We start from the raw sequence: 19223 nt of genomic DNA on the forward strand, positions 1-19223 counted from the left end.
GAGCTCCACCTCTTGAGCCGTGTACCAGCCCCTTTTGCTTGAGTTTATTGTCACACAGAGGTGTCTCCGTGTTAGGGTTCTCTGCTCTTGGGTGTGAGGATTTCCAGCTGCAGAGCAGCTGCTTATCTGAGACCCATAGGTGAATGTGGTGCTGAATAGAGGCAATCAGAGTGTGGATGTTCCTGTTCAGGGGTTTCTGCCCCTTGGGACCGGTGGTAGCTGCCGGGGGTTGGATCAGAGGCAGGAGCGGGGCTTGAGGCCATGGGGCCACCTCTTCTTGTCTGCCGCAGGTCCTGGACACCTACATGTTCCACTCCTTCCTGAAGGCCCGGCTCAGCCGCACGATGGATGCCTTTGCCCGGATGGACCGCGATACGCAGTCGGAAGAAGACAGGTGCTCTGTTCTGGGGTGTCATGTACACGACTCGGGGTCCCAGTGCTCTGGTGACAGCTTGATCCGGATGATGAATGATATACTCTGTGGGCAGCGCAGGTTACTAGGAAATTCACAGTGAGAGCCAGGCACTGATGGCTCACATCTGTGATCCTGGCCATTCAGGAGGCTGAGATATGAGGCTCATGGTTCAAAGCCAGCTTGGGCTGGAAAATCTGTGAGACTCTTCTCCAGTTAAGCACCAGAAAGGCCAGAAGTGGACTTGTGCCTCAGTAGTAGAGAGCTAGCTTTGAGTACAAGAAGCTCCGGGATAATGCCCAGGCCCCAAGTTCAAGCCTCACAACTGGCACATACACGCACATCACACACACAGTCACAGTGAGGTGGGGACAGGCAAGCCCTGTATGTCCCTGCTTGTTGGGGTGCGTGTGCCACCAGTGCCCTGTGCCGAGTCCCGCTCTGCCCACTCCGCTCTCCCTATCTTCATTCACACGCTCCCCGTCACACGGCCTGTTTTCTAAGTGCTTCTCTTGGCCTCAGGCATGTGTTCATTATAGAGGATGCCTGGGGGTTGCTCGGCTGTGAGACCCGCTGGCTGTCCTTCCCCGAGGGTCTGCGGAAGGTGGGATTTATTCAAGTTGTTGCCACGGTTTGCTCTCCCCCTCTGGTTAGGGAGGAACAGTGAACCATCCTGGCGTCTCCCAAGTGCACTTTTGCTTTCCTCTGTCCAGGGAGAACGGAATGCTGATAAGCCCCAGAAGACCCACGGTGGAGAAGATGGCCTTGCGGAAGCCCCCAGCCCTGCCCCTCGCCCACCGGCGCATGGTGGTCAGCATGCCCAACCTGCAGGACATTGCCCTGCCCGAGCTGCCACCCAGGAACTTGTCTCTTCGTGTCATGGGCAGCTCACACTGCCAGAGCAGCAGCCTGGGTAAGGATGTTTACGGTGTGCCTGGGAGCATGTGCCTGTGTGCCTGCACGTGTATGCCTGTGAGCATGTATGCCTGCAAGTGTATGTCTGTGTGCATGTGTGTGTGCCTGTGTACATGTGTGTGCCAGTGTGTGTGCACACCTGTGTGTGTGTATGCCTGCAAGTGTGTGTGCTTGCATGTATGCATGCCTGCATGTGTATGCTCACGGGCAGCTCACATCGCCCGATAAGTGGCCCGGGGGAGGAAGTCTGTATGTGTGCACACGTGCACAGGAATGTGTGTGTATGAAGTACATACTCGGGTGTGTAGCTATCTGTGAGATACAGTAAGGCCCCCGTGAGTGCCCTGCTCTCCTTACACACGTTGGGGTAAAGTGGAGTGGAGTCAGAGTCAAGAGGGCTCTCAGTGCAGGGGAGGCCACTGTGCACAGGCTCTCCAGCAGGGGGCAGTGGAGGTGCCCTGGTGCTGGGAAAGATGTCAGCTTGGAGGTCTTCCAGTGCATGAATTGCTAAGTCCACATCTGGACGTGTGCAAGCTCCTGTCTCATTTCCACATTTGTGTGGTCCTTGTGCTTGGGCCCTTCCGTGCACTTCCAGTGTGCAACTCTGCCCCATCCTCCGTGGACAGGAGAGGTTATTAGGGGCTAAGACCTATGAGATCCCTGCACGTGGGCTTCTTGTGGCTGCTGGCCCCGGCTGCCGGGTCCGTGCCTGGGGCCTTGTGATTGGCCATTGAGGCTCTGGAAGGTTGTGATCTGGTGGGGGAGGGTGTGAAGCGGAGCCTCAGGGCTCCAGTGAGCCGTGGAGGTGAGTGCCGGTGTGAGGCCCCCTGTGCAGCCCCTTGACCGTGGGGCTTGGGGAGTACCTTCTGCTTTCTGGGCCTCTTCGGGGAGCTTCCTGGCCCACAAGAGCTCCATAGCCTCGCCTTCCATATAAGACGGAAGACGTGCCACACCAGAGCACCCCCCACAGCTGCTGTTTGAGGGGTTCGGCCTCCTGCACGTGCATTGTGCCTGTGCCAGCTTTGCCCTCAGGCTGTAGAGCAGTCACTCCACGAGGCCTTGATGGTTATACAGATTAAGCTGTTGAGTGGAAGCTACCTCTTCTCACTCTAGAAGGGGAATGAGGGGCTCTTGTAACTCTCAACGTACACAGAACATTCTGGAAAAAGTGTTGACATGACTGGTGTAGATGTTCACTTTGAAGGTCCATGCCTGCCAATCGCCTTCTATTGTCCCTTGATTTTTCAGCCCTGAACGTGGCCCCTAAGTGCACGTACACCTTCAAGATTCCAGAAATCCACTTCCCGCTGGTGAGGCAGTGTGTGCAGGCCTACTACGCAGACTTCGCCGGCCTGCTGAGCAAGGCCATGGGGCTCCTGGCCCCCGACAACTCTCTGCTCCTGGCCAGGTATTTCTACCTGCGGGGCATCGTGCACCTGATGCAGGGGCAGCTGCTCAGCGCCCTCCTGGACTTCCAGAACCTGTACAAGACAGACCTGGGGATTTTCCCGGCCGACCTCGTGAAGGGGACAATGGCAGCCATGTCCACTGCCGAGCGCGCCCAGGCCGAGCGGACGCCCGAGCTGAAGAGGCTTATCACCGAGGTCCTGGACAAGCTCGGCCAGGCCCCGAAGGCCGACGACACTGTGAAGAACTTCGAGCTGCCCAAGAAGCACATGCAGCTGGACGACTTCGTGAAGAGGGTCCAGGAGTCCGGCATCGTGAAGGACACCGACATCATCTGCCGCCTGTTCACCGCGCTCACCGTCGGTAAGACTTCCACGCCACTGCTTCCTATTCAAGTATGGGTGCCCGCGTGGCCGTGGTCCTGAACTGGTGATTCTGCTGCACACTGAAAAAAATAGGAAAGAACCCAGCACCACCTAAAAAAAAAAGACGTATTCTAAAACTGTGTGTGGGGGATGGGGCGTAGCTCAAGCTGTAGAATATCTTCCTAGCATGTTCAAGACTCTGGGTTCAATTCCCAGTACTACCAAAACTGAAAATAAACCTGGAATGATGTGGACCTGGTGGGTGGCTCACACCTCTAATCCTAGATTTGCAGGATGCTGGGTGTTAGAGGGACTTGGTCCCATGCCAGCAGCAGGCAAAAGTATGAGACCCTGGCCACAAAATAGCCAGGAAAAAATAGGTGGGAGGCTTGGCTCAAGTGCCCAGAATGCCTGCCTCGCAAGCATGAGGCCCTGAGTTCAAATGCCAGGCTACCAAGAAACCCTCTGTGTTTGTGCTAGTGAGTGCAGCCGTGCTACCTGTCATTACAGTGCTGCTCCACTGTGCTCGGGGTGAGAAGTCATTTGAGATGCAGGCAGGCATGCAAGTGGGAAGCACGCGCCAATTTGCACACTGTGCTTGACTGTCTGGGATTTGGGTACCCCAGGGCTCCCAGAACCTGTCCCCCACAAATGCCGAGTTGGCTGTGCTTATACACAGTGGCGACAGGAGGAGGCCAGGCAGCGGAGGTCATGGAGCCCATGGCAGCGTGGTGGTACACGCCCCTGGGCTGGCTCTAGGTGGATGCATCACGGGCTGGGAGGATGCAGGAAGGGCTGGGAGGTGGGCAGGCCCTTTCTGCAATGCTCAGCTCAACTCAAGAGGTGACCCGACATCTGGAAAGCCTGGCTAGGATGAAGTGCTGTGCACACACGCGCAAGCAAGCACATGCGCACAATACATACACGCGTGCATGCATGTGTGTATGTGCACACACACAACACACAAAGCACTCAGTGTGACACACTCAGCACATCTACAACCGCCTCATCAACCCACTTCCTGCTGGCCTCGCTTCCTAGGTTGCTTGGGGTCCCTTGCTGTCGCCCCCACAAGGGGGCTGTCGCTCCCCTCTTGCTGTGCGTTGCTATGACTACAGTTAGTTGCGTCAGAACAGCACGTGGGTTTTGTCCATAGGTTGGGTGATGGGGTCTGCTTTATTCCACGCTGATCAGGGTTTTCCTATGCTGACACGTAGGCCTGCCCGACATTGCTGCACACTAGTCCCACAGCACTGAACGCTGGAGACCACACAGCAGTGTGGTCCGGGTGTTTGCAGGTGTTGGTGTGTGTGTAACACGTGGCTCCGTCGCCGCGGAGGGGCGGGCGTGAGCGGAGGCTGGGGCTGTGGGGTCAGGGGCCAGTTTCCATAGGTACTGCGGGTGGTCACTTCCCCATGCCATGCTCTGAAGAGTAAGATATGAGGTCTGTCCAGCCGGGTGTAGTGGGCACATTCCCATGTAGGCCACGCCGGGTGGGCAGGAGTCAGGTGCAGGCAGCACAGGGTGTGGACAGAGCCCTGGAGGCGTGGGGCTCAGAGGCCTTGGCAGGAGCCCGTGCCCCTGGAGGGCTGGCGCCATGGAGACCAGGCTCGCGTTGGCCGTGCTGCCTGCGGTCATGGGACCAGAAGGGTATGCAGGAGGACACTGGGAGGCCTGGCCGGCAAGGGGCCTTCTGTGGTTCCCACCAGCCCTGCTGTTTGGTTTGCATGGCAGATCAGCCCAGAAATGCCATCCCTTTGGGCGCCTGAGGTTGCCGAATAGAGCAACATCTAATCTGTGTATTGGCCAAATGGCTGTGTCGAAAAATGTCAGGGGTTGGGAAAGTGGCTCAGTGGTAGAGCGCTTGCCTTGCATGCATGAGGCCCCGGGTTCAATTCCTCAGCACCACATAAGCAAAAAGAAAAAAAAAAGCCAGAAGTGGTGCTGTGGCTCAAGTGGTAGAGCGCTAGCCTTGAGCTGAAGAGCTGAGGGACAGCACCCAGGCCCAGAGTTCAGGCCCCACAACCGGACCAAAAAAAAAAAAAAAAAAGAAAAATGTCAGTCTTCCTCAATGCCAGATGTCGCTGGCTTGGAATAAGCCCGTGAAGTAGAATACGTTTAAAGGCAGGTACTGTGGCTCAAGGCTGCGGTCCTTACTACTTGGGAGGCAAAAATTGGTAGGTTGCAATCTGAGGCCAGCCTGAGAAAATGAAATGATATGCCTACCTCAGCCAATGGCTTTGCAGTGGTGTGTACCATGGGCATGCACAGTAGGAGGATCACAGTCCAGGTAGGCCTGGTGAATAAAGGAAGATCCTTTCTTGAAAAGGAGTAAAAAGGGGACTGGGATTTAGCTGCTGCTTAGCAAGTGCCCAATCCCTAGGTTCAAGCCCCAGGACTGATTGGCACCAAAACCGACAACAAGCCCCTTGCTGGCAGCACGTGGGCCTCTGTGTTCGCAGGTCACCTTCCCTGCTGGCCGCAACGTAGGCAGGAGCTGGTCCCTCATCCCAGCCGGGCCAAGAGCCTGGATCGGAGGAGGCCAAAGTCCCAGCCAGGCATCCCGGCTCCTGTCCACAAACAGGGTCAGCAGCCATGTACTCTGGAGCATTTTCCATCGTGGTTACATTGGCATTGGGACAACATAGAAAGGGACAGCTCTGTGCAGGGAGTGGGTGCTGCAGCAAGTTCTAGAGCCTTCTTTGACATCTGTGTTTTCCACACAGAGCACTGTATACACTGGCACTGGTACCCGATGTTCGTGTCAGTCTCCACCAGGTGGCGATGTTTTTGCTATTTTTTTTCCCTCTATTTTTAAGGTGTTTCACAGTGGCTGGATATCATATATAGTTAACAGCTATTTCTTGGCAGTGCTGGGGAGGAGCTCAGGGCCTCATGCATGTCTGGCAAGCGCGCACACTTCGCTACATCCAGCCACATTTCTTTCAGTCACTGAAACCAAACAGGAAAGAAAAAATTCACATCAAAGGGATCTGTATAGCTGGGGTTGGTGGTTCACGCCTGTCATCCTAGCTACTCCAGACACTGAGGTCTGAGGTGCAGGCAGGAAAGTCTGTGAGACTCTTTATCTCCCATAAATTACTTAGAAAAAGCCAGAAGTGTTGCTGAGCTTTGTTGCACAAGGCTAGAATCTCATGGACTTTCCTTTCTGGGCTGGCTTCAAATCATGATCCTCGGATGTCAGCTTCCTGAATAGCCACTAGCACCTAGCTAGCAATTGGCTTCCTTCCTTTCTTTTTTTTTTAGGTCCAATTGTGGGGCTTGAACTCTGGGCCTGGGCGCTGTCCCTCGGCTCTTCAGCTCAAGGCTAGTGCTCTACCACTTGAGCCACAGCGCCACTTTGGCTTTTTTCTTTTTGTTTATGTGGTGCTGAGGAATGGAACCCAGGGCCTCATGCATGCAAGGCAAGCGCTCTACCACTGAGCCACCTTCCCAGCCCTAGCAATTGGCTTTCTTCATGCCCCAGTGTCCCAGCTCTACCCCAGCCTGCCTGTCACGAGGGCCCTGGATTGGACAATGTGGAGTGTGCTTCTTGGTGGGCAGTGGTGACAGTGAGCAGTGATTCTGTCCAGAACTTGCTGGTCCCAGCCACGGCGACCCACTTGGTTGGAGACGGCTACATACATACGCGGTGTTGAGGATAAGAGTGTGTTTTCTGGATGGGTAGTCAGGTGCAGAGGTGTCTGGGGTGTACCTGGTTTGTCTGAGATGGAGGGTGGAAGGTGGAGGCTTGGCCTGGAGGCCGCATTGGGGCTGGAGTAGACAGCAGTCCCCTGTTTAGCAAGGAATCAGGACTCCATTGTACATTAGAGAAGTCCTGGGCACTGGCTAGGCACCCCGCAGAGGGTGGCAGAGGTAGCAGGAGCCCCAACCTGTGTCTGCATCTCCCAGTACTGCAGGCTCGAGGCCAGAGGGGCCGGCAGACTCAGGAGGCATGGAAGTCAGGAGCGGGCCAGGGTGGGTGCAGGGACCAGCCGGTGTTAGGGGTGGAGTGTGCAGGGCTGAGGAGAAGCTGGGCATCTGCGTGGGGCTCCCACTCACCCAAGGGCACGGTGACTACTTGGTGTTTACAGACTGCATCTGCTAAGGTGATCTGGACTAAAAACAAATACATCATTCACTTACAGAGAGCAGAGTAGGCTGGTTTCAGGCAAGGTGTGATCCTCATTTCTTCAGTGTTACTTCCTCTCTGGTCCAGTGGTGAAGAAGGTCACATCACCACAAGAAGTGCCCTGATCTCAGTGTGTCCTTGCAGCTCCAGGGTTACCATGACAACCTGTCCTGGACCACAGAACCCTCCCCTCTGCTGTCTGGAAAGGCCAAGGTCGAACGATCTGAGCACCAGTGCCACCTGCTGCCTGACTCTGGGCATTGTGCTATTTCGTAAGGTGATGCATGTGGCCTAAGTCATCTTTTTTTTCTTATAAAACACAGGCCAGCAGAAGCAAATTGACCCAGAAACATTCAAGGATTTCTATAATTGCTGGAAAGAGACAGAAGCAGAGGCCCAGGAGGTGAGCCTGCCTTCACTGGTGATGGACCACCTGGACAAGAACGAGTGCGTTTACAAGCTGTCCAGCTCCGTGAAGACCAACTGCGGCGTGGGCAAGATTGCCATGACCCAGAAGCGCCTCTTCCTGCTGACAGAGGGGAGGCCGGGCTATGTGGAGATTTCCACCTTCAGGAACATAGAGGTAAGCTCACCTAGGGTGGTTCAGGGTACAAAGGTTGGCCTCCTGTACCCGGCCTCTGCTGGCCGAGGCTGCTTCCTGTCCAGGGTGGGGAGAGCAGGGAGGAGGCCCGGTGTGCGCAGGCGTAGAGCCCCTCCCTGGCTGAGAGGGGAGAAGCAAGGCCGGCCGCCGCCCTCCAGCCAGGCAGGAGCCGGGCGCTTCACCATGGTGGGTCTTGTGCCCACACAGGAGGTGAAGAGCACCATGGTGGCCTTCCTCCTCCTGAGAATCCCCACCTTGAAAATTAAAATGGTGTCCAAGAAAGAAGTGTTTGAGGCCAACCTGAAGTCCGAGTGTGACCTGTGGCATCTGATGGTGAAGGAGATGTGGGCCGGGAGGAAGCTGGCCGACGACTACAAGGTGGGCAGCCTCGGGCACAGGGTGGGTGGTGAGGGCTGGCGCCAGCCCTGCCGGGAGGCCTGGAGAGTGGGTGGCAGACCGGCTGGGCTGCACTGCGCCCATCCACCCGGCGGGCAGGCGAGCAAATGGCCTCAGCCTCCCACATCTGTGATCAGGAAATGCATGGAGTTGGCACCGGCCTTGCCCTGGGGACGTGTGTCACTCATTTCCTCCAGTCACCCGATGACACACTTGCAGAGATGAAGGGGGCTGGGCACCAAGGAAGGGGTGTGGGGGCGTTGTATCGGCGAGTGGCGAGCTGAGCGTGGGCAGCGCAGCGGGCAGGTGCCGTTGGGACGGCTGGTCCTGGCCCCCGAGGCTGGGTGCGCCAGGTTTGGTAGCGTGTTGCTGTGGGCTGGGCCTGAGCCTGTGGCAGGCACCATACAACGGTGCAGGCCCCGTGCACTGGTTTCTGTGCAGCCAGAGCGCCTGCAGCCTCCGCCGCCCTGTTGACTCTGGATGTGCAGCAGTGGCCGCAGGCATGATGTGGCCACACAGCCAGAGCGCTTCTGCCTGGCTCTCAGAGAGTGTGCTGGGCCTGGCATGAGCCATCACCACCGCTGCCGGCCCGCCGTGCCGCCTGGCAAGGGCGCAGCCAGGCGCGCCTGTGACGGCACTGACTCGCGGTTTCCACCTAGGACCCTCAGTTTGTCCAGCAAGCGCTCACCAACGTCCTGCTCATGGACGCCGTGGTGGGCGCGCTGCAGTCCCCCGGGGCCATCTACGCCGCCTCCAAGCTGTCCTACTTCGACAAGATGCGGACTGAAAGTGAGAGCCGCCGGGTCTTGCTGGGGGCCTCGATTTCACTGGCAATACCCCATCCCCCAGTTCTTGTTTGCATACCTTTCATTCTGTTTGAGACAGAGGCTTGTTTGTAGCCCAGGCCAGCCTCAAATTCTCTGTCCTCCTGCCTCAAGCCTCCCGAGGGCGGGCTGCCGGGCCCGCGGGCGCACACCTGGCTGCAGTTTGCGTGTTCGTGGCGCCCAGCGCCGCTTCCCTCTGCTGCTCTTTCTGCGGAGCGCGGCGAGGCCGCGTCTCCCATCGCGTCGTCGGGTCGCCCCGGTCCTCTTCTCACTAATGACAGACATTCCTCTGGCTGATGTAAGCCGACTAGAAACTTCTGGAAGGCTGTTGGGTGGTGCATGCAAGCGGTTGGCCGCTGGGCGCTGTGGTCAGGCAGCTTCGGCCTGTGCGCGGCTGGGCGCCACAGGTGGATTCGGGGCCTTGGGGCCCGGGGCCCGCGTGTTTCTTTGCTTTGCCTGCCATTTTCCTTGTGTCCCCTTCCTAACCTCACCGCAAGTGGACTCAGGGTGGAGTGGACGCAGCTGTTTGTTGGGAACTAGTTGTAACCAGAGGCGGGGTGAAGAGGGCGGCACTCCACTTCTGGGGGAGGCTTCAGCTGTGCTGGGGGGCCCGGGGCTGGGTCAGAGAGGCTGCTGGGGTGCGCGGGCGCCTGGCTCCATTACCCAGCCTGGTGTCCACCCTGTTCACGTCACGGGCCTCAGGGCCCAGCCGCCGCGGGCGGGGCAGGGCGGGGCTGGAGACCGAAGCCTTCGCTGGCTTCCTGCCAGTGACGCCATGTTGCGTGGGCGCCTGCCCCTCAGTCCTCCCAGTCCTCCCCCGGGGGCCAGCGCGGTCCTCGTCCTCCACTGACCAGTGGTCTTGCGCTCCAGTGCCCCTGGCGGTCCCCAAGACCACCTCGGAGACCCTAAAACACAAGATCAACCCGTCGGCCGGGGAGCCGGGCCCGCAGGCTGTGGAGGTCCTGCTCTACACGCCAGGTGAGCCCTCCTGTCCCGCTCCGGCCCGGGGACGGCCGTGTGGGTGGAAGCAGGTTTGAGGCCCTTGGTGACTCGCAGGGCGCCGGCCTGCGGCCGTGTCCTCACCCGGAGCGTGGCCTCCTGCTCACAGCTCTGGGCGCTGAGCCCGCCCGGGGTGGGTCCGAGGGGTTACGGCAGATGCTAGGCCCCGTCCCTTCAGCTGTCTGACCGGCGCCGCTGGCTCCCAGGGCATCTGGACCCAGCGGAGAAGGTGGAGGACGCTCACCCCAAGCTGTGGTGCGCCCTGAGCGGAGGCAAAGTGATCGTGTTCGACGCGTCCTCCTGGACCGTGCACCAGCACTGCTTCAGAGTGGGCTCCTCCAGGGTGGTAAGTGACCCCCACCCCCCGGACACCCGAAGACCGCCTCAAACCTCTGACAGGTGTCCTTTCTGTGGCGACCTGGGTACCCCATTTTTTCATGTTCTTGTGCTTTTGGTGGATGATCTTACCTTTCACCGTGGGCCAGGTGTGGTTGTGCACGTGTATAATCCCAGCTGCCAGGAAGGCAGCGATTGGGAGGATTGAGGTTCAAGGCCAGCCCAAGCAAAATGTAATTAGCAAGACCCTGTCTCAGCCTGTTAACCCTGCCCTGGGCCTGAGCTGGGGAGGGGGGAAAAGGAGGGGGACGGAGAGGAGGGCACGTTGAGGGGGGCAGGGAGCCGCACCCACCTCGCGTCCCCGCAGGCGCTGGCGGGAGTTTGGCGGGCTGACTCGGGCTTCTCCCTAGAACTGCATGGTGATGGCGGACCAGAGCCAGGTGTGGGTGGGCTCGGAGGACGCGGCCATCTACATCATCAGCGTCCACAGCGTGTCCTGCAACAAGCAGCTCACCGAGCACCGTGCCGCCGTCACCGGGCTTGCCGCGCCCGCCGGCGGGAGGCCCAGGTCGGCCGCAGGAAGCGGGGGGCGGGGGCGGGAGGCCCAGGTGCGCGGTGCTCCTGCTGGACCCGCGGGGGACCTCAGCCCTGGGCGGAAGCGCGGAGCCCTGGGGAGCTGCCCCCCACCTGGGCTCGGCCCCTGGTGTAGGCGACCCCACGGCGCGCCCCCCCACCCCCGGCCATTAACCGTGTGCGTGTTTGACCCTCAGCGAGCTGTACTCCTGCAGTGTGGACGGGACGGTGCTGGCCTGGGACGTGAGCAGCCTGCGGGTCACCGGCCGCTTCCAGCTGCCCTGCGGGGGCCTCACGGCCATCAGCCTGCACAGCAGCCACCTCTGGTGCTGTGAGTGCCTGCGCCGCCACCGCCTCCCCTCCCCGGGCCTCCCCTCCCCGGGCCTCCCCTCCCTGGGCCTCCCCTAGACTCCTGCCCTCCTATGGAGTGCAGACTACCCCGGTCCGCCCTTGGGGAGCTACCCCCCTCCCCGCCCCTGAACTCAGAGCTTGAGCCACAGCCAACTGTGGGGCGTTTTGTGTGTGTGCTTGTCCTGGGGCTTGAACTCGGGGCCTGGGTGCTGTCCCTCAGCTCTCTTGCTCAAGGCTGGTGCTCTACCACTTGAACCACAGCTCCTCGTTCATCTTTTTGGTGGTTCATTGGAGATAAGAGTCTCATGGACTTCCCTGCCCCGGCTGGCTTTGAACCTTAATCCTCAGGTGTCAGCCTCCTGAGTAGCTAGGATGACAGGCGTGAGCCACCAGTGCCCGGCTCCAACAGTGATTTTAGGTTTCCCATGTGGTTCTCCCAAGTGTGGGCCGGCTTGGGACACGGCGAGGCCACTCACAGCTGTGCTCTTCAACGCCCATCTGGCCAGCACCTACCTGGCCAGCACCCAGTCTGAACGCCGTCGCCTGTGTGCGGGGCCCGCGCTGCGTGAGTGCGCTGGGCAGGTGACGATGCCAAGCAGTTGAGGCTCAGGCTGTGGCTGCCCCTCCCGGCAGCCAGCCCTTCCCGACCCAGGGCTTTGCCCCTTGTGCAGGCACCCCCCCCCCCCCCCCACACACACACAGTGCTGGCCTAGAGGGGTTCCTTGTGCTTAGTAGTGGGAGGGAGGAAAACTCAGGCTGGCGTCTGAGTGGTTAGGCTGGCTGAGGACCAAGGGGTTCATTTCTCACCTGAGGCTGGTTGGTCCCGCAGGACAGGGGACACGTGCTGAGTCCCATGGGACGGGGGAGCACGTGCCGAGTCACACGGGGCAGGGGACACGTGTGGGGTGTGCCAGTCACGGGTCACGTGACAGTGTGGGGCTGGTGGTCACGGGAGGACGGGGGGCCGGGTCAGGTGAGGACGCCCATGCTGGGCTGGCCGCGGCCTCTGCAGGCGCGGGGAGCAGCATCGTGGAGGTGACGGCCCGCGGCGTCCTGCGGCAGCAGCTGAGGATCAACGGCGGCCATCCGGAAGTGCAGGCCTCCTTCCTGGGCCTCCAGATCCTGCCTGAGGTACTGAGGGCCTGCGGGGCGGGTGGGAGGCGCCGTGGCCGCGGTGCCACGGTGGCGTCTGTCTGTCCAGCAGGAGCAGCTGTGGGCGGCCTGCGCGGGACACAGCGAGCTCTACATCTGGAGCCTGGGGGACCTGGCCCGGCCCCCCGAGAGCGTCCGCCTTCCAGACTGCTCCGAGATCAGCTGCATGATCCGGGTGAAGAGGCAGGTGAGGCCCGTGCCCCCCACCTCGCCCTCCGGGCTCCTCCCCGGGGTGGGCACGTGTGGGCTGTCACAGCCTCGGGCTCCCGTGTGACTGCGTTGCGGAGGCAGACGCTGTGTGGAGGCCACCGGCGCCACAGCCTCACGGCCCTGTAGGAGGTGGAGTTCGCAGCCCGGCGGGGCGGGGGGAGGCGGCCCCTGCTTTTCTCTGAGTCCCAGCACTGCCGGTGACCCCGGTGACCTTGGCTTCCCCCTGGCGCCCTATCGGGACCGTCCAGCCGCAGAGGAGACACTGGGAGGAGGAGGTTCGCGCCCCTCCAGAGCCCCGCTGCACTGCCTGTAGTTAGCGAGAACGGGCGTGCGTCCTGCGGCCACCGGATGCTCTCACGCGCGGTCCACACCTGACCGCCACAGCCAGCTCCTCGCCCGTCCCGCACACTTGTGCGTGCGTGCGTGCGTGCGTGCGTGCGTGTCCTAGTGTAAGAACAGCTTCCCTCCTCTCAGCAACCCCCCGGCACCGTCCAGCACTGACGGGGTCGTGTTGGCCTCTGGGCTTCAGCCTCGTCCTCCAGGCCCAGCCTCTTGAAAGCAGAGACCTGGCCAGGAAGGACATGTGTTTTGGGGTGCCCGCAGGGCATCGGCTTTGAGGCGCCCCTTCCCCTCTGACTGACGCCCGTCCTCCCTGCAGATCTGGGTGGGCGGCGCGGGCCCCTCGCAGGGACGGCCCCGGGGGAAGATCTACGTGATCGACGCGGACCAGAGGACGGTGGCCAAGGAGCTGCTGGCGCACGTGGACTGCGTTCGGACGCTGTGCTCCGCCGAGGGCCGCTACGTGCTCAGCGGGTCCGGGCCGGAGGAGGGCAAGATCGCCATCTGGAAGGTGGAGTGAGCGCCCGCCCGCCCGCGCCCCGCCGGCCTCCGCTCACACATGCGGCCTCAGCTGCAGTTACCCAGTGGGTTTTCCAGAATGTACCAGAATCCACAAGCAGGGCCTGCACTGGAGCCACGATCTTGGCTGCATCGCATGACTCCTCAGCATTTGTTTTTCACACACCTGGACCTGACGGGGTGGTGGTGGCTGCTCACGTCCTGGTGAGCCCTAACCGGGGGCACCGAAGCGCCGGGCTTTTCTATTGAAGGGCGCAGGGTGCGGTGCCCAGTGCGGCCGCCTCCCTGCCGGGTGCGGCACATGCTGCGCAGGACGCGTGCGCAGTGAGCGGCGCTTTGCTGTTAGCCCGACTGCCACGTGTCCCAGTGTTGCAGGCTGCTGCCACCGAGGCAGGAGCCGTTCACCCGCAGCACGTGGCCCGCAGACCCGGGGCAGAGCTGCAGAGGACTTGCCCGGTGCCCGCCCGTCCCCGACCGGGCACATGGTGCCCGCAAGGAGCGCTGCTGATGTGGACGGTGCTCGCCGCCGACCCCCTCTCCCAGGGGTGGCTGTGGGGGCGCTGGCTCCCCGGAACACCAGGGTCTCTGCATGGGAGCACTCACGGCTGGCAGGAAGGCGGTCGCGAAGGGCGGGGCTTAGCTGAGTGCACGGAGCCCCGCGGCGCAGGCCGCAGACGCACGTGAGCATCATTTGATGCCTGTCCACGGCACTAGGAAACCCCGAGCGGGCGGCTTAGCTTCCTCATTGTGGCCACTGCCAGTGGGCAGCGCTCTGGACGTGACCCGAGACAGGTGTGGACTGCCCGATTCTCCTTGTCAAGTTATTCCAAGACAGACTTTCGCGTTTCATCCTGGACACGATTCCCAGCAGCGGAGGCAGCACTGGAGCTGCCAGGGCACAGCAGCTCTGTGTGTGTGTGTGAGAGTGAGTGTGTGTGTGATTGTGTGTGTGAGTGTGTGTGTAGGTGTGAGTGAGATTTCTCGAGAGGAGGCATGGTGAGCAGCACTCTCACCAGGGCAGGGGTAAGGAGACCCCGCCGCTTTGGGGGGCTTCCGCCTCTGAAGGAGCCCCAGGCAGGGCAGGCGCGAGCGTGGTTGTGCCTGGCTCTAGCAGCGTGAGTTAAGTTGGTGCCCAGTGTTGCCTTGGGGGAAGGGGCCGTGCTGACAGCTCTGCAGCGTGTGTCACGCGGGGCCTCAGTGGCTGGCTGGGGGCTGTGAGAATGGCCGCCGCCGGTAACTGTCTAGGTGCTTTTTGGTTCTAGTACTAGGTCTTGAACTCAAGGCCTCATTCTTTTGTACTAGTAGCCGGCGCTCTACCGCTGAGCCGCACCTCCATTCTCACTTTTTCCCCTGGGTAATGAGATAAAGTCTCACAGGCTTCTTTGCATGGCTGGCTTTGAACCGTGATCCTCCTGGGGGTGCAGGTGGGAGCCGTCAGCGTCTGGACTTAGCTGTGGCCATGACATGTGACCCGCGCGTCTGTGGCTTTGTCTGCTGGAGGATGCGTGCAGGCCTCTCCACAGACCCAGCCGGCCCCGTCCCGCGCTGGTGCTTCCGGGACGGCCCGAGTCTGTGAGGCAGCTGTGGACTGGCCGTGGGGCTGAGGCCGGAAGCACGGAGCACCCAGCGCACCTGTGCCAGCCTGCACGCCGGGGCCGCTGTCAGGTCGCTTGGGAGGGGGGCCTCAGGGAGGCCTCCGTTTCCCACCACCTGGCACTCCACTTACGGGGTAAAAATGCAGCCCTAGCAGTGGCCGCACAGCCAGGGCTTACCAAGCTGTGGGCCTGTGGGGGTACGGCCGCGCCCCGCCTCACCCCCACCAAGATCCCAGGAGGGTGAGGGGCTCCTCCATGCGGAGGCTGGGCAGCGAGAGGACCCCAGGCCCCCAGGCAGAGGACCTCGCCGCTGCGCTGAGGCCACGCACCGAGGGCGGTGCTCGGGACAGCTGGTTCTCAGGGTGACAGCGGGGCTCTGCACCTTGGAACAGAGGCAGCAAGGGACTGTGAGGCCGAAGGACCCGGCCTGGCTGGTTATAGCTCCACGGCAGGGTGGGTCCCCTCACCCTCGGACACCAGGGCCTGCTTAGCCAGGGCGCCTGTCCTGGACTCTTTCTGGAATCTCCTAACAATATTCAGAGCAAGAAAAGCCGAGTGTGACGGTGCATGCCTGTAGTCCCAGCATTGGGGAGGCCAAGGCAGGAGGATTGAGAGTTCAAGGGCAGCCTGGACCACATAGTGAGATCCTATCAAGCAACAAAACAAACTACCAGCATGGGCTAGGATAGTGACCTTCAAGAAATTTATGTCCATTACCCGGCCAGGCATGGTGACACATACCTTTAGTCCCAGGTACTCAGAAAATACTAGATGAATTAAACATTCAAAAATTAATAAGCCGGGCGCCAGTGGCTCATGCCTAGAATCCTAGCTACTCAGGAGGCTGAGATTTGAGGATTATGGTTCAAAGCCATCCTGGACAGGAGAGTTGGTGAGACTCTTATCTCCAATAAACCACCAGAAAACCAGAAGTGGCGCTGTGGCTCAAGTGGTAGTATGCTGGCCTTGAGCTGAAGAGCTGAGAGACAGCACCCAGGCCCAGAGTTCAAGCTGGCGGGGGTCGGGGGGGGGGGGGGAGAGGCAAGATTGGGGAACTAGCTAGCAAGACTCCATCTTCACTAGAGAAGCTGGGTGAGGTGGCTCATACTTGTAATCCCAGCTGTAGGTGACTGTAGATAGGAAGATTGTGGCCCAAGGCTGATGGAGTTCAGGCAAGAATGCAAGAGTCTTGCGTGGGTAAGCAGCAAGGGGGAGGGGGGGAGGGGAGCTGGTCTCAAGTGTTAAGAGCTTCTGCCTGGCAAAAGTGAAGCCCTGAGATAAAGGGAATGAGAAGCCAGTGCACAGTATTATCATACAGAGAAGAGCTGTAACGGATGCCAAGGCATGACGTGCGCATGGGGAGCAAGTTGGCAGAATACAAAAGGACAGGCACTTGCTTCAGAGCTCCAGGGAGGGGCAGGCTGCGGGCACCTCGGGGGAGCCCGGCACGCCCCACGCTGCAGTTCAGGGTCTAGCCAGGGCAAGCTAAGGCCTCACAGCAGGGCCCCGTGGCTCACACCTATAACCCAGGAGGCTGAGACCCGAGAATCACGGCTCAAAGCCAGCCTGAGCAGGAAAGTCCACGAGACTTCCCTCCAATGAGCCACAAAAAAGCTGGCTCAAGTAATAGCGCTCCAGACTTTGAGCAGAAAAGCCAGGCAAAAGCACAAGGCCCTGCATTCAAGCTCCAGTGCTGGTACGCGTACACACGCACACAGTGGACGCTACCTTTAAAAGGTCATAGTACCTGATGTAAACTACTAGAAGCTCCAATAACCGAGATGGTATAGGGCGTGCCTCCTGCAGGTGCGCAGAGCAGCTCTTCCACCCAGGCCTGCACCACCTGCACAAAACCAAACCCCAGGACTGTTCTTAAGGCCGTTGAATGTCAACTGGTAACTAGCTGCTGCAGCGCCCCCAGGAGGTGGGACAGAGAAGCGCAGTCCTCAAGGGAGTTCATGGGTCACAGGGTCAACCCAGCACACGGGCGTCTTTGCAACCTCAGCGCCAACTTCCTTTAGAAAATGTGAAAGTGGCCGGGCGCCCAGGGCTCACGCCTATCATCCTAGCTACTGAGGGGACTGAGGACTGTGGTTTGAAGCCAACCCAGGCAGGAAAGTCCACGAGGCTCTTACCACCAGTTAACCACTCAGAAAACCAGAAGTGGTGCTATGGCTCAAGGGATAGAGTGCTTGTCTTGAGCCAAAGAGCTCAGGGATGGCGCCCAGGCCCTGAGTTCAAGGGCCATGACCGACAAAATAGTGCTAAACAGAAGGAAAAGCTGCTTAGAGTTCATTGAGAAAATCGGAGGCCGCACAGCGTGCTCAGGACATGATTGACTGCGGTCTGTGCACATTGTGTGCTAGCGTGGAAAGCCTCTGGTACAATGAATAGACGCTGGTTTTGAAAAAGACTGAAAAGGCTTTAGAGTAGGGGACAGAAGAGGCTGGAAGGCGGCTGATGGCTCAGAAGGGGCTGCTGCTGAGGGCGTTCGCTCTGGTGGAAGGCTCGGGCCGCCCCTGCAGGGAGGAGAGGGCTGGCTCGCATCCACGTCTGCATCCTCCCCTCCCCCCACTGGACACAGTCCCCCTCCCCTGTTCAGCCACAGCCATCCCAAAGCCCTCCTTGAGGTCGAGAAAGGAACAAAAATGCCATCAGACCCACGTCCCCCACGTTGGTTAAGGATTTCGTGTGCATCGCATGGCCCCCAGGCCCCGCCCCCGGCCAAATCGGCACACAAGGCCAACTCCAGCCGAGCACCAGACGGCCTGCCTGCCTGCTCGGGTTCGGTGGAGGTGAGCAGCGTGCCCCTCCCGCGCCCCCCCCCCCCCCCCCGTCAGAAACCAGTGCCCATGCCGCTGAACAGGCCAGCCAGCGGCCGGCCCTCGCCTCAGCCGCTCACAGGCCATCCGGCAGCCCCAACTGGCGCCATATTAGAATCCCATCGCGGGAGGGGCACGGGCCTGCAGGTGGCAGGGCAGGCAGGCAGTAGAGGTAAGTCACTGCTTCATGACGCCCCCCCCCCCGCCCCCGGCCGCTGTGAACCCACTCCCGGTCAGCTTGGTTTCCAGGCATGAGGCCTGCGCGCTGTTCGTCGGGGTCAGTCTGGGTCATGGCCTCCGGGCTGGCACGCAGCAGGGACAGTCTGGGTCATGGCCTCCAGGCTGGCGTGCGGCAGGTGGCAGCCAGGCCACTGCCTTTCTCAGTTCCCGGCACAAGCGTCTTCAGCCAGAGGCCGGCGGGGTGGGAGTGGGCCTGGGCTTGCTGGAGCGCAGGCTGAGAAACTGCCCGCGCCGAGCACAGGCCGCCACTCCTCGCACTCCAAACACAACCTACCCACTGCCCCCAGCGGCAGGAGCCGTGACAAGACCAGACCAGAGAGCTGCCAAGGACAAAAACAGCCATTCTTCTGCTTACACAGAAAATTCAAGTAATTTATTTAAAAAACTGCGTTTCAGCTTGAAATATACGTGTATATATATGTGTGTGTGTATATATATATATATATATGCTTTAGAATGACCATATTGCAGCATGATTCTCATGCATTGTAAAGTTCTTTATTTAAAAAACACCGCGTGGAGGCAGCCGCTGTGTTCACGGGGGCAGCGGCCGCCTCCCGCACTCTTCCCCTCGGCAGGCCGGCAGGCGTGGCCTGCTGGTCTCCGGATCCGGTCTCCGGGAAGAGTGGGCTCAAGCGTTGGGTAGGATGTAGTGCCTTGAACACGTTCCAGACAGCGGCAGCTTGTGACGGTTGCGCTTCCTGGAGCCTGAGGTTCGCTCATTGGATGAAGCCAGAAAACGCACGGCGCCAGGCCCTGGCTGGGCTGCGACCCAGACAGAAGCGGCTCTCAGGTGCACGTGCGCTCCAGCGGCCAGCCCGGGAGCCCGGGAGGAAGTCACAAGAGTTCAGATGGGGTCCAGTTCGGATGGGCCCCAGTGTGGCAGAGAGGGAGGCCCTGGCACCCTCGGGCACCCACTCGGAGGCTTGCCCACCACACATTCGAGGTAGCCTGGAGGCAGGACTCGGGAGCCAGCGCCTGCCTGGAGCTCTGGGCTCTGAGAGTCGGCGGTGACCAAACGGCTCCCCCGGGGCC

At 60.4% G+C, this 19223-nt stretch overlaps 1 protein-coding gene across 2 annotated transcripts in view; it reads left to right on the forward strand.

The window, feature by feature from the left end:
• Dennd3 (DENN domain containing 3) overlaps window positions 1-14918 on the forward strand; it is a 42080-nt gene extending 27162 nt beyond the window's left edge. The window contains exons 11-23 of one of the 2 annotated variants that reach the window (XM_042699991.1): window positions 291-394; window positions 1126-1325; window positions 2576-3097; window positions 7555-7814; window positions 8040-8210; window positions 8888-9017; window positions 9923-10030; window positions 10258-10397; window positions 10798-10955; window positions 11158-11291; window positions 12324-12442; window positions 12513-12650; window positions 13332-14918. In XM_042699991.1, the coding sequence (XP_042555925.1) occupies window positions 291-394; window positions 1126-1325; window positions 2576-3097; window positions 7555-7814; window positions 8040-8210; window positions 8888-9017; window positions 9923-10030; window positions 10258-10397; window positions 10798-10955; window positions 11158-11291; window positions 12324-12442; window positions 12513-12650; window positions 13332-13532 (2385 nt within the window). In that variant the 3' untranslated portion in view covers window positions 13533-14918. The remainder of the gene's footprint in view (window positions 1-290; window positions 395-1125; window positions 1326-2575; window positions 3098-7554; window positions 7815-8039; window positions 8211-8887; window positions 9018-9922; window positions 10031-10257; window positions 10398-10797; window positions 10956-11157; window positions 11292-12323; window positions 12443-12512; window positions 12651-13331) is intronic. The other variant, XM_042699992.1, reaches the window with a different exon arrangement.
• The last annotated feature ends 4305 nt before the right edge of the window (window positions 14919-19223 follow it).

The sequence above is a fragment of the Dipodomys spectabilis genome, unplaced genomic scaffold (assembly GCF_019054845.1).
Source record: "Dipodomys spectabilis isolate Male_0828 unplaced genomic scaffold, ASM1905484v1 ptg000264l, whole genome shotgun sequence".
Taxonomy (NCBI): Eukaryota; Metazoa; Chordata; class Mammalia; order Rodentia; family Heteromyidae; genus Dipodomys; species Dipodomys spectabilis.